This window comes from Silurus meridionalis, chromosome 6, assembly GCF_014805685.1.
Source record: "Silurus meridionalis isolate SWU-2019-XX chromosome 6, ASM1480568v1, whole genome shotgun sequence".
NCBI lineage: Eukaryota > Metazoa > Chordata > Actinopteri > Siluriformes > Siluridae > Silurus > Silurus meridionalis.
The window spans coordinates 13,760,236-13,775,778 of NC_060889.1; the positions used below are offsets into that span (position 1 = coordinate 13,760,236).

The window sequence follows — 15,543 nt, forward strand, 5'->3', positions numbered from 1 at the left end:
CCACTTGTGTCTGGACAATTATTCTAAACATCATGCTATGGGATTGCAGCATGTTACTGCACAGCATCAGTAAGAAAAAGTGCTGTGACAGAAATGTCCCTTTAGGAAAGAAAAGCCACCATTTGGGGGGAAAAACTGATCTGTCGTGAGAGAAAGCACTAAGAGTTCAGAAGATAGACGATGAACAACAGGACAGTGAAAAAAAGACAAGTGGCACATCAGTGGACATCATTCAAGAATTCCTCATCACTCAAGCATTAAAAGTAACCTTGCACTGATCCCTTTAGAAGGAGATTTAGCCAAATACCTCTTTCCTGTTTCATTTCATACAGTCAGGAGCAGGGAGGAAAAGAGTGCTCTGTTATCAAAACAGTGGAAGATATCTTATTAATCTTAGGAACCTATGAATGAAACAGAAGCCTAGATTGGGATTGCACTGAGCATTCAGTATGTGGTCCTCCTTTTCATTTCCCTCAGCTCTAGTACCTGGAATCTCCCTCCAGGAAAGACAAATTATAATATCAGGTTGATGTTATTATTTCTGATTGTCTTCTTTTGTAGGCCTGCTGTGACCTGGGCTTTCCATCTTTCTCTCAATGCACCATGCTCGTACATTGAAATTCAATTTTATTGCCAATAAAAGAAGTGCACATTGCTCACTCTTACTCTGTTCCACACATATACTGTACATACACCATTGTCACTGTTAATGTTAGTCATGTCTCCTCACTAAGTTGGTGTATTCAGAAGGATAAGTTTGATGGTGCCTTGTTCCAAAAATGTACATTGTCAGGGTTTAGTCTTAAGGGCCCTGTTATTTTTCTGAAGGGTTTTTTTGTTGTTGTTTTATTTTTAAATTATGACATATTACTTCCCAGACATAGTAGCCATATTTTGAATGTGCTTAATACATGGAAAGTATTCATTATTTGTAACTGACCACCCCTAAAATTGCTTCTGTTTAAAGCATGGAATAAGAAGTGTTTACATTTAAGGGCTTTCAGAAGTGCTACTCTGTCTATTCGTACTAGTGGAGATCTTCCAGGTCTTCTCTGGTGCAAAGCTAAGAGACTTTCAAAAACAGAAGTTAATGCTGACAGAAATACATTCTGATTACAGATTGTGCATAATTAACCTTAATTTAACTGCGTATTAAAAATTATGTGTTTGAAGAAAGCATATGTTTAGGTTGTCCAAACACTCAGGAAAATTGCTATAATATTTTCTTAGGATGATTATTTAGCAGTCGGATGGTGACATTCAATATCATTTATCTCACAATATTCATTAACAGAAGGTTTATAAGGATGACATAACGGAAGCAAAACAGAAGTACGTAGACTTTTAAGGCGAGTGTTGTTGACTTAACAGAAGAGATTTCTGCCAGCACTTAACGTCTAGGACCAATGGGAGTACAGGCACCGTGACAGCTGATTTTAACAGCTGGCTTGTTTTCTTAAGCAAGACGTTAGGAAGGGAATTTGATAAATTTGTCTTAAACATTCTAGAAAAGACTTGGCTGCCATGCTCTATTAAGCTTTAGTTCAGCCAGGTTTCACTCAGCGGCCTTTCTCTTTTGAATAAAAGTGCTATGATTGATTGGATGGTGTGATATGGAGTCTCAGAGGATGAGGCTTCACTGCACCCAGTCTTATCACTGGAGGGATTGTGTTTTTAAATTACTGTAAATGTGCAAAACCCGAATCTGCAAGGAATGTTCTGTCCAGGAAATCATTTAATGCATGACTTTTACCCAAAATGCTCAATGCTTATCAAAAATTATAAAATTGCCTCTGTTAATTCTGGAAAAAAAAGCTTAGTGACTCTGAAGAAGCATAATAAGAAACATTCCACTTCTACTCATTATTTATGCCTGATCTATAGAGTTTGAGCAGTATGTTTTCCTAGGTCTTGTTGATAGTTCCTGTGTACCCCTGACAGCGCCTTTTGCATAGACCAGTTCAATATTGTGTGCCATTCCTGGTTTATGGGTATCAGTCTCATTAAAATAGTTAATACGATGCTAGTAATTGCTTGTGGTTTCAGGCTTTTCAGGGCAAAGTAAGTAAACCAGCACTTGGAAGTTGCAGAATTTGAACTTGCAGACACAAATGTGATAAAATGTAGGGTGCAACTTCAACAATGCCAAAAAGTTATGTGCTGCTGAAATTTGAGAAATTTGCCAAAAGAGCACACACCCGATAGTGCTGGGTGACTGAATGACTTCAAAAATCGGATCTGCCACATGAATTCCTACTTAAAGCAGCCTTTTCATGTTGCATGTATATTCGTCTGACAAGCATTTTCTGTGTTCATCCATGCTTTTATTTAATGTAGACAGCTAGAGACGGGTAATGTTCAAAGAAAACATACATTGTTTTCCCATTCTTTAGTGCAATGCATAGTCAGAACATGTTTGGAATTTCCATTTATTCTGAAGTTATCTATGCAGAAATGCTGACCAGACTTATGCTGGCTGCTTAACCTTTCGTACTGTTTTTAAATCATTTCAGATTAGCAGGCCATTATTCATTTATCTGCACACAAACAAAGGTTCAGGACAAGAAACCAGCAATGAGATTTAATCTAAGTACAATTTTCCTGGTTGATATTCCTGAGATTTGATTCAGGTGAGAACATCCATTAGAGCAAAAAAAGATCTAATCTTTAGAAAACAGGAACCATCCAAACTATAGTAATCCTCCAAACAAGCATGAGTAATAGACAACCAGCCAATAAAGAGCTACAGCAGCCATAATCTATGTGCACAGAGTGAACACAATCAACACCTGGGATTAAAACCTGAGCTTTAGAACATTTATGTGAGAATTACATATCGACAAGGGCACAAATACAGTATGTGGTCATTCTTTATTAAAGGTGTGTAAGAAAAGGGTAAAAGATGCAGGAGATACTGTAGAAACGTTGAATTTTTAATAGTTTACCCACAATACTTATATTAAATGGATTATTAAATTTTTTTGTAGACAATTAAATTAAAAGCATAAAAAAGGGGAGGACAGTGCTGGTAATGAATATATACCATAATTTCCGGACTATAAAGCGCACCCATATATATACAGGGAGTGCAGAATTATTAGGCAAGTTGTATTTTTGAGGATTAATTTTATTTGAGGATTTAATTTGAACAACAACCATGTTCTCAATGAACACAAAAAACTCATTAATATCAAAGCTGAATATTTTTGGAAGTAGTTTTTAGTTTTAGCTATTTTAGGGGGATATCTGTGTGTGCAGGTGACTATTACTGTGCATAATTATTAGGCAACTTAACAAAAAACAAATTCATACCCATTTCAATTATTTATTTTTACCAGTGAAACCAATATAACATCTCAACATTCACAAATATACATTTCTGACATTCAAAAACCAAACAAAAACAAATCAGTGACCAATATAGCCACCTTTCTTTGCAAGGACACTCAAAAGCCTGCCATCCATGGATTCTGTCAGTGTTTTGATCTGTTCACCATCAACATTGCGTGCAGCAGCAACCACAGCCTCCCAGACACTGTTCAGAGAGGTGTACTGTTTTCCTCCTTGTAAATCGCACATTTGATGATGGACCACAGGTTCTCAATGGGGTTCAGATCAGGTGAACAAGGAGGCCATATCATTAGATTTTCTTCTTTTATACCCTTTCTTGCCAGCCACGCTGTGGAGTACTTGGACGGTGTGATGGAGCATTGTCCTGCATGAAAATCATGTTTTTCTTGAAGGATGCAGACTTCTTCCTGTACCACTGCTTGAAGAAGGTGTCTTCCAGAAACTGGCAGTAGGACTGGGAGTTCAGCTTGACTCCATCCTCAACCCGAAAAGGCCCCACAAGCTCATCTTTGATGATACCAGCCCAAACCAGTACTCCACCTCCACCTTGCTGGCGCCTGAGTCGGACTGGAGCTCTCTGCCCTTTACCAATCCAGCCACGGGCCCATCCATCTGGCCCATCAAGACTCACTCTCATTTCATCAGTCCATAAAACCTTAGAAAATCAGTCTTGAGATATTTCTTGGCCCAGTCTTGACGTTTCAGCTTGTGTGTCTTGTTCAGTGGTGGTCGACTTTCTGCCTTTCTTACCTTGGCCATGTCTCTGAGTATTGCACACCTTGTGCTTTTGGGCACTCAGTGATGTTGCAGCTCTGAAATATGGCCAAACTGGTGGCAAGTGGCATCTTGGCAGCTGCACGCTTGACTTTTCTCAGTTCACGGGCAGTTATTTTGTGCCTTGGTTTTTCCACACGCTTCTTGCGACCCTGTCGACTATTTTGAATGAAACGCTTGATTGTTCGATGATCACGCTTCAGAAGCTTGGCTATTTTAAGACTGCTGCATCCCTCTGCAATATATCTCACTATTTTTGACTTTTCTGAGCCTGTCAAGTCCTTCTTTTGACCCATTTTGCCAAAGGAAAGGAAGTTGCCTAATAATTATGCACACCTGATATAGGGTGTTGATGTCATTAGACCACACCCCTTCTCATTACAGAGATGCACATCACCTAATATGCTTAATTGGTAGTAGGCTTTCCAGCCTATACAGCTTGGAGTAAGACAACATGCATAACGAGGATGATGTGGTCAAAATACTCATTTGCCTAATAATTCTGCACTCCCTGTATATATAAGCCGCACCCACTGAATTTGACAAAGATTTTTATTTTTAACATAAATAAGCCGCACCTGTCTATAAGCCTACAATGTCTACACTGAAACTAATGAACTTTACACAAGCTTTAACGAAAGACACTAAATGCAATATGTTGCGCTTCTATTAGGAGCAGGGGGTATTTTGGGAATAGCATGCCACTGCATTCTTCCGCTATTACAGCGTGTGTTCAAGACTGAGGATTATGTCCTTTTTATTTTCTGATGCTTATTTCTAATGCTAGTTTCTTTGACTAACCCGTAACGCTGTTGCCAAGAAAAATAAAAAAGCAAGAGTTTTGGAAACCTGTCTGTGTTTATATGATTTCTGTTGCAACTGGAGTTAGCGAGCTCTCCCTTCACCCAGACTCAACGCATTACAACTTACAATTACAATTTAATTGAATTTAAATAGATTAACACTTTAATTTTATCAATAGTTATTATAATATAAAGTGTAAATGTGTTTATTTAAATAGCATTATAAAATAGTTGTGTTACAGTGTTGCAGACTTCATTGCTGCATGTCGTGTACTCTAAATACAAGAAGTTTGACCTCACATTAGTGTGTCTTGGCACAACATGAAGACCAGTCATCTGATTTGTTTAACTAGATTCAAGAACAAGGTTTTTGAGTTTCTGGTGGCAAATTGCACAGGCTTACTAACTTTGCTTGAAGCATGGATCTATTGTATTAGTCACTTAGCTAATAAGTATAGTAATTCAGCAGTCGTATTGTGAAGGAACAAAAGGGTAATTTAAAAATAAAATATCTCCCAAACTGTTCCTTAGAGGTAAGTATATAAACACAGATGCATTTGATTCTGTAATTTGGTAAGTTTTATTTGATATACAGTACATAATTTTCCTTATTTCAGATTTAGATAATGTACCAAATTGGATAACTGTAATAGCTGCATAATGCAAACACAAACCAGAATAATATATACTCACAATCTAACATGGCATGTTCAGAACAAGTATTAACAACACCTATTGTGCCCTAATTGGTTATTTTGCTAATGTGTTATATATATATTTATTCACTATCCAGGTGCTTTTAACAAAAGTCCTCTGAATTTATACAACATTGAATTACTGCCACTTGCCAGCCAAATTATTTGTTAACCACAGAATCTCTTGCTTAGCAAATAGTGTAAAGCTCTGGGTATTAGCACATATTTTATTTGGTATTGTTACTTAGGTCCATGTTTTGAAGATGTTCCACAGCAGATTTGTAGGAGCCTCCTACTTAGCCTTATGTAGCTAATCTAATCATCACCAGCTTGGCACAGACCCTCCAAGTCCCACAACTGACCTCCTTATTTATCGGGCGTTTATGGCCTTAGGAGAGCAGCTAAGGCTAGAGCTCATGAGCTTGTGCATCTTTGAGAATGATTGCTGTTAATGGGCCCTGTCCAAGCTCTCCCCTGGTGTGACTTCTAATACGGGAAGTTTTTCCAAACACTGAAGGGATACCCAGCACATCGGGGGCTGACCACATAACATAAACCGTTTAGTGAAGCAAACAGCTTGAAAATCCATTTTAATGTGCATGAAATGCTAGAAATAATACACTGTTCTTGTGGTACAGTGGAGGCGTGTGAGACAAAAATGGTGGTCTTTGCTTTTGACGGGTAGCTTACAACTGTAATGGGCACTGGGCAAATATTTGACAAGGCCTAATAGATCCCAGACACATATTAGTTGTATTGTTTTCTATTCATTATTGCTTCTTGTTTTTCATAATTTCTTCTGAAAAGTTATTGTTCTTCAATCTCAATTAATAGATTTTTTTAACATGGATGATTAAAAGGAGATGATCAAGCTGGCTGTTAAAGCATTACACAAGACAAAATGCTACTATTAGGGAACAAAACCTGCATTAACACATTTAGTTTTTTTTTTTTCAGGTATGGGTGAATGCTAGCGATGGAGAAGCTATTTTTATCCGTGAGTTCACCCTGAGCCATCCTGACCAACTCCCTGATGATTTCTTGAATGAAGGTCCTGCAAACCATAAGTCTGAGGATTCTGTAAGTGTCTGAATTCAGACAATGTTTTTTACATCATATCTAAAGCTTTCTGACGCTTTCTTATGGCTCCTGATTCCTGTTAGTATACATAATTTTATAATGCTATTACCTGGCATAACGTGAAAAATTCATTGACAGCAAACATGGTTCTATACAGCTGGCAGTGACAGCAGTGTCTCTTGCATGGATATGAATGTAGTGACGAAGAACAGATGGGGAAAGCATATGACGCACATGCATGGGAAGGTCTGACATCTGTGTGACCTGACCCTTTTACACAGCTCTGAAAGACCCACTTAGGAGTAGTCCAGCTGCTTCCTAAATCCATTCGTCACCGATTTGTGTTATGTAATCGTTGTATGATTACACATGATTGATGCGAATAAATTATTGTTGGGCTTAGCTATTAGTTGCTTAGTTACTATACACTGTATACCTAGTTACTGTAACACTTGTTCACAGACGAGCCCAACAGATATCAGTCAAATTGTCACAATATTGCATATATTTTATTTTTACACTAGATAGGGTCTAAAGCAGGGGTCACCAACCTTTTTGAAACTGAGATCTACTTCTCGGGTACCGATTAATGTGAAGGGCTACCAGTTTGATACACACTTCTGAAATAACAAATTTGCGTAATTTACCTTTAATTATATTTTAATATTGTCATTTTCAAATTCACACCAATGCAAGTGTGATTTAAAAAAGAATAGCATAAAAAAAAATTAATGTAGCTCACTGGTAAGAGGTGCTATGGTGAGCTATTTTTAGAAAAGGCCTGCGGGCGACTCATGTGGTCCTTGCAGGCAACCTGGTACATGTTCAGGCACTGTGTCGGTGACCCCTGGTCTAAAGGAAGTTTAGTTGCTAAAGGAAGTTCTTATGCTTATTGAGTTAATGGTATTTGACTGTTTTGACATATATGTATGGCATCCACATCCATGACTCACACTTTTCCTCAAGTTTCTTTGAAGGGACATAGTAACTAAACAAAGATGGAATTGTATATTTTAATGTAATTAAATTTTATTTTAAGTTCCTTTCTTCCTTTTTCCACATTGTTCAGTAATTTTTTTTATTTTTATTTGATTCGATGGTAGTTTGTATGGCTGATAAATTTTGCTTTGGTCTTTTATTCTGCAATTGCAGTAGTTTGCTTTGCCTAGACTCTGTCTTTCACTGTATTTCATCATGAAATGAAATTAAGCGCTCTTCATGTTCACATAAAGGATCTCTTCATTCAGTCACTTCTCAACGTATCTTTTCCTTCTTTCAACTGCTTCAATTAGGGGTCGCCACTAACTCTTTCAACCCAACTACTTGCATGTCTTCCCTCACCAAATCCATAAACCTTCTCCTTGTCTTCCTCTTTTCCTCCTTCCTGGTGGCTCCATTCTCCATTCTCCTACCGACACTCACATTCTTTTTTTTTAGGATTACTTATATATATTAAAAAATATACTGTATACATACATTTTATAAAGATTAAAACTTAAAGTTTATATATATATATATATATATATATATACATTACAGCAAATTCATTTTAACGACAGTAATTTTATTAATGCGTGAATAATGCAGCATTTCTGTTCGACTATTTTTATTTAAAGATATAAATAAATATAAAATAGGCAAAATTAAAACCTTCATATCAACACATTTATTTACAATGTCCTTTCTATACTCAGATAGTACAAAAAAACTAAACTTTAGATTTTTTTTTCATCAATAAACATTTGGTTTACTGATGTGCCAAGTCTCAAATTAAGCACCAAAATCCACCATGGCACACACACATCCAGCAATTAAAATCATCCGTGTGGAAACATAGGAAAAGTTTCGTTTGGCGTCCTGATGATTTACGTAATTTTAAACCTCATAATTACTTTTTAAAACATTTACAAGAACATTTTGTCTTTATGCTCTATGTTGAGTCTGGTTTCACTAATAATAAATATACTTTTGCATGAAGCATCAATATTTGTCCATGCCCAAGTTGATTAGAGTATTAAAAACAATTCAAGGTAAATTAAGAACAGATAGAAATGTGTGATTAAGTTGCGATTAATTGTGAGTTAACTCATGACAATCATGCAGGCAATGCAATAAATATATTAATCGAGTGATTTTAATTGAATAAATAATTATTTTCAAATCAAATATTTAAAAGAATTTTTATGTGTTCATATATCTAGTTAAAATCAGTGCTTAGAGAAGAAAGGTTCCATTTGGCACTTGATTTAATGTTGTGTTGCCTCAAGTCCTCAAACTTAAACAATTATTAGTTTTACCACAGTGCCAGAGATATTAGTTGTTGCTTTTGAACATAGTTTGCAGCTCCAAAAGTATTCTGTGTCTTGATTCATGGGCTTGTTTTTAGGGTTATAGAGCAGAAGAGGAGACTAGCAGCCTCTGCGACCTTGGCTCTTTACTCTGGCGTGACGTGAAGGAAGTGATCTTGGAGCGAGAAAACATTTTCATTGGCTATCTGGGTCAAGCAGGACATTAATGACCATTTGGTAGGGAATGTTGTTGGCACAGGAAGATTGATGAAGAAATAATTACAAGGAACAGACCTTTTAAAATGAAAATAAAAAGTTTAAAGTCATAATACATATATATATATATATATATATATATATATATATATATATATATATATATATATATATATATATATATATATTATCTTATACATATATATTTTTTTAATGATTAAAGTGTTCCTTTCAGCATATCCTTTCATTCACACTTTCATTTCCTGTGTTTGTAGATTGCCTTGCACATACACTGGAAATAATAAAGGAGTTTTATCAGATGAATGCACTCTCTGTAGCATACCCCCACATATCCTTCATGCTCTGCTGGAATTCTGCAGGTTGAAATGTGTGGCACGATATCACCAAAGTAAAGAGGACATCCTCTTTCTGTAGCTATGAAATGTTTACGATGGGAGGGATGGCTCTCCAGGGAGGAAAATCACGAACAGCCTTGCTTTCTTTAAACTTCTGTGTAAACATTTAGTTTTGATTATTAAAATGCCCAAATATTCAACCAATAAAAAAAAGTCTCATGTTTTAAAAGAAAAAAATAATATTTTTCAAAATTACATAATCACCATTATTTGTGGTAGGATCAGCACTGGAAGGTTCATATAGTGTTTTTTTAAGTGCAGTGAATAGCAGTTGGGATGCACATTTTAAGACAAAATTTAATTGAAAACAGGGTTATACAGTATGCAAAGATTAAAGCAGAACAATGCTCTGAAGTTTTTAATGTATTTAAGTATCAACTGTATGGTTACAACTAAAGTTGTAGAACAATTATGAAACAGGCAAAAACAGCAAAAATACATAATAGAAACTGTTGTTACTTTTAAATCCTCTTTTTGTGTTCTGAGAAACCAGAAAGGCAAATTTGATGGCTTTGATACAGTGTCTGGTAGACCTTCCAAATGATTAAAAAAATCTTCTGTTTTGAAGAACTGATGTCTACCAAACATGTTAAATAAATATTTTACCTAAGAAGGGTAACATTTTTTTTTTTTGATAAATAACTACATTATTTCATCTGTTTTTTTAAGTACAATATAGAAGTCCCTGTAAATGAGCTTTAATCGATGATTGTGCTTATATAGAAAATTCATCAACACCATCTGACCATTTAGAATCAAGGAGTCAACAAATGTCCTATAAGGACATCTCAGTATGGGTGCCTTATTCTGGTTCTTGTGTAATGAAATGCTGTTTTTATAGTAGCCATCATCAACACTATACTGAGCAAATCTCCGTTCCTATCTGTGATATCTGCACCAGAAGACCCTTATATACCTTTAGATCCAATTTTACAGGAATCCCAGAGCACAGTGAGACAGAAACACTATTGGTCTAACTGTTATTCTCTCCTTTTAATGGGCATAACCCTGACCTGCTCATGCTTCTACCTGCTTGGCACTCAGTACAAAGCACATTTCGGTCTGCATGTGCTAATAGCCTTGTGCTGCTTTCTGTATGTACAGTATGGTCAACAGTAGGAGATGAAGTACACGAAACATGTAAAGTAGAGATACACTCGGTAAAATATTACTCCATTAAAAGTAAAAGTTCTCCCTTCAAACTTCATTGGGTAAAAGTACAAATGTTCAAATGTTCTTAAATATCCAAAGTACTATTATTTTTTATGTTAAATATAATTAAATATTTTTTGTAAATAATTTAAGTTAAAATAAATAATATTATTCATTTATCATGGCTATAATGTACCTATTATAATTTTTTCTCACATGTGTCTTGCTTAATCAACACTAAAGAATCTAATGTTACTCTTAGCACACTGATTTATTTTTAAAATGATATTAATTAGTCAAACACTGATTGTTATCTATTAAAATGATCATGAGGCCCAAACTTTCTTTTTAACTACTTAAAAAAGATTCCGCAAATAAGGCCACGGTGTTGTGGCAAGTTTAAGTCAGGAATTTCTTTCATCATTTATTACTCTCAAAATGATCTGCTTGTTGTTGAACTGATGCTGAACTGTATGTTCGTGCTAAGTACCGTAGATGCCATCAAGCGTCAATCAAAACAGAATGCGCGCTATACCCTGATTGGTGGCTTGCTTGGTGGATTGACCAGTAAAATTTTTATCCAGTCATTTATAAACAGGAAAGACTGATTTCACAAAATGTAGTTGAGTAAAAAAGTAAGATATTTGACTTTGAATTGCAGTGGGATTATAGTAAAACGAAATATTCTAAAAGAGTACAGATATACGAAAAAGCTACTTAAGTGCATTTATATTTACATTTGCGGCATTTAGCAGACACCCTTGTCCAGAGCGACGTACAAAAGTGCTTTGAGTTTCTAGCAATGTATAAATCTACACTGGTACGCTAGATTACAAACTTAATATAAATCTAATATAAATTTATATATTTTATTTATAATATAAATTTTATATAAATATAAAATATAACTCTTGATTTTTACAAAGCAAACCTGGAAAGTGCTAATTTAAATGTTTCAGGAAAAGGTAGGTCTTCAACCGTCGCTTAAAGATAGCCAGGGACTTCGCTGTACAGACATCTAGGTTAAGTTCATTCCACCACCTCTGTGCCAGAACAGAGAAGATCCTTGAAGTATACTTGCCTCTCATACTGAGAGAAGGTGGTACCAGTCGAGCAGTGCTGGAGGATCTCAGACAGTGTGGTGCAGTGTGAGGTGTAATGAGGTCTCTGAGGTAAGATGGTGCTGGTCCATTTTTATCCTTGTAGGCAAGCATCACTGTTTTGAATCTGATACGTGCAGCTACTGGAAGCCAGTGATGGGAGCGCAGCACAAGTAGAGCAGCTGTGTTTTTTAAATCATTTGCAGTGGATGAATAGCGTTCAGAGGAAGACTTGCCAGCAGAGATTTTCAGTAGTCCAGTCTCGAAATGACAAAAGACTAAACAAATACCTGGGCAACCTGTGTGGACAGAAATGGTAAAATCCTTCGGATGTTGTAGAGAAGAAATCGACAAAAACGAGCTACATTAGCAACATGTAAGGAGAAGGACAGTTGAATGTCCATAGATACCCCAAGTTTGTGAGCAGTGGCTGAAGGGGAGAGCAGAGAGTCATAAAGAGTTATTCGGAGATCTTTACATGGAGATGAATCACCTGGGATGACCAGTAGTTCTGTTTTGCTGGAATTTAACTTGATGAGCACTCATTCAGGAAGATATGTCTGTCAAGCATGTCGAGATCCGAGCGGAAGCTGTGGTAAGTTGAGTGTCATCTTCATAGCAGTGGTAAGAAAACCCATGTGAGGATATGACTTCACCAATGGAGTGGGTATAGAGGGAGAAAAGGAGGGGACCAATTACCGAGCCTTGTGGGACACTAGTGGTGAGTCTGCACGGGGCAGATGTGGATTCTCTGTGTTACCTGTAAAACAGAAAAGTACAGTAACAAATTACATTTACTTTGTTACTGTCCACTACTGATGATCGAGCTACACTGAGAAACATAACATCAAATCCTTTTTATTCACTTTTTCTTCTTAGATGCTCTAAGATTGCTGTGTGTCAAGGTTCATCATCAAAAGTAAAATGACAGTAATGGTGGTCCCAAGCGTGTCACCTGTGTTTTAGGTGTAGGTCCTGAACAGAGATGTTGCACAATTCAATTCCTGTAACCCTTTATTGAGTGGAATGATGTGTTGACCTTGGCAGTGTGTGTGCTACAGGCATGCCTAAACTGGCTTAAAGAATGCCAGGGTTAGGGTGCCAGATTGCCTCTTTGCCCCAGCAGTCAATCACAACTTTAGTCAACCGTTATATAACACAATAAAGAATACATAAAAACTGTCACATTTGATCAAAACACACCAAAAAAAAAGCAAATGCATTTATTTCAACACTCCTTACTGGCTCAAGACATTCTACATTTTGCATTATCTGTTTGGAAGTTTCTTCTCAAAACTACAACAAAACCCTTCATTTGATATTCTAGGTGATTCTAGGCATCTACCAAGTGTTTGTACTTTGTTATTCAAAATGGACCAGAAAACATGAATTATTCAGACACAGCTGGTAGCTCTGTCTTAGCTCAAGCTTGGCCAAGGATTATTTCTGTGCTTGATTTGATCTGGATACTATTTAGCTTGGTCAGAACATGTGTGGCTTATGGCAAACAAGAGTCTTTGTAGCACAGCTGCACAGAAGTGCTGAATACTACGTCGAAAGTTGGAAATCAGTCTGTGTTGCTGGAAATGCTCTGGCATCTTGGCATGGTAATGCTATGTTTCATTCGTGGTGTGTGTTTTGGTGCTTTATGTGGTCTAACCCCAGTCCTGGCACTGAGCTGATGGAGATCCTGCTATGTGGTTAGTCTCCACAAACCAGAGAGGTTTGTTCTGAAGGAGTTTGGTAATATTTTACCGTGAAATAAATAGTTGCCTCTTATGTTATTATTCTACCATTGTAACTACTGCAAGTGCGAATAAATGTTTTTATTTAGTTTGTAAAGGTAAACCTAGTGAAATAAATCCTATAATATAAACATTATATTTTATGCACATTTCATTATCAGACATGTAGAGCAATACAATCCTAAAACACATGGCAAAAAGGGCACATTATGTATACACATTATGTATATTGGGCTAAACAATAATGGCTAAAATGATGACAATTATTTTGCTCAAAACTGAAATAATTTATCACAATTATTTAACTTTTGTATTTAATAGTTTGACTTTTATCACTTGAAAATAAACTGCCTTTTTTTGCTGTATACTGTATGTAGCAAGCCCACAGATTACTCTTACTATTATCTATTTTCTGTTTTTATATTTATTATTCAGGTTTATAGGTTATGGGTTTAGAGTTTCAGTTCATTTTTTATTTGAATTAAACAAAGAAAGCAAACATGAAATGATTTCACGTGTGTGAAATCACTACTTGATAAAAGTCATGTATTGCTTTGATTAAAGTAAACTTAAAGTAAAACTTGAATTGCTCTCATCTCACTCATCTTGATGTTTGCTTACTCTTCTCCACTCGCATCACTTCATTTCCTCTTTGCTTTGACACTGATTGTGATCATATAATTATAAATGGATTTATTTAATACATGATTTTATTAGTTTGCAGAGCAATACAATACAATCATTACATCAATTGATTCAAGATCACCTTTCATCCTCCTCATTCCTTTCAGTATTGGGAAAAAACAAGCAATTTTCCTGCTCATGATAAACAATAAATACATAAAGAAAACAAGCTTTCTTTAGCAAGTAATTTTTTTATTAAGAATTTTTTTTTCTCTGCTAGATAACTAGCTGTCATCATATACATGACTATAAACAACTATGAACAAATAATCAAATTACATCATTCATAAAATCATTCATTTGACTTCACCAAGTTAGCATCAAGTCCTACTAACCAGCTAACTTCTTTTTGATGTGATTATCTGCTGCATTTTTTTGCCTTTGAAATGTTTTTTGTATTTGTAGGTTTTTAAAAGAGAGAAAAAAACAAAACAACAGAACTGTTAAGGGTTTTAAACCGTCTGATCTTTTTCATTCATGGAAAATGGGAACACTCACTTGTTGAGTTTTGCTATTATATATGTTATAGTCTGTGTGGTTAATTAAACCCTTTTTTCTAAGAGTGGGAATTTCAGATATTCATTCCAAGACTGTGAGATTATAAATAAATAGTAAAGGATTAGATTTAAAAGTTAAAATAGGAGCATGCATCAGTTACATTTTGTCCATGTGATTTTAAAGCTTTTTATTTTTTTTATATATTTAAACAATAAATATAGTTAAAATCAATGTTAGATTCAGTGTCAAATTCATCTAATTTACTATAAAAGAAAATTCATGAGATTTTTTACCTAGCTTTATCAAGAGTGCCTGGGAATGAGTGTAACCAGTAGCCATATACTGTATTGTAGCATTCAGAATTTACAGAACCTTAATGCTAGTTGCAATAGTTCCAAGTGGGGAAAATAGAAACTTTAACATCAGTTTTTAATCTTTTTGAAGTTCTCTTTATGGTGTCTGCTCCCAATATTCATTTTGTGGAGCTTTCCCAGAGGAGCTTGTCTGCTACTTGAATACAAAGCATCATTTCCAGAATAGAGGATGTTAGGTTACAGAGTTTTGGCTTTCGAAGTTACTCACGGTGACTGGAATCAAATTGCACCCTTTTGGTAGCAAAGGTCACGTCTTTTTCTCTGCAGTAAGCATTTACTGGAGTTATGCAGTGGCTTCACAGAGCATAAACAGAAACCAATGAAGTCCATGCCAAGTGTGCATAATCAGGCCACACAAACTCACCGG

At 35.7% G+C, this 15,543-nt stretch overlaps 1 protein-coding gene across 4 annotated transcripts in view; it reads left to right on the forward strand.

Moving 5' to 3' along the window:
* LOC124386991 (ADAMTS-like protein 1) overlaps nt 1-15,543 on the forward strand; it is a 112,081-nt gene that overhangs the window by 42,038 nt on the left and 54,500 nt on the right. For all 4 annotated transcript variants that reach the window (XR_006926064.1, XM_046851067.1, XM_046851069.1 and 1 more), the window contains exon 2: nt 6,581-6,703. Coding sequence is in view for 3 of the 4 variants with exons in the window: in XM_046851067.1 (XP_046707023.1) it covers nt 6,581-6,703 (123 nt within the window). In the remaining variant the exon portion in view is untranslated. The remainder of the gene's footprint in view (nt 1-6,580; nt 6,704-15,543) is intronic.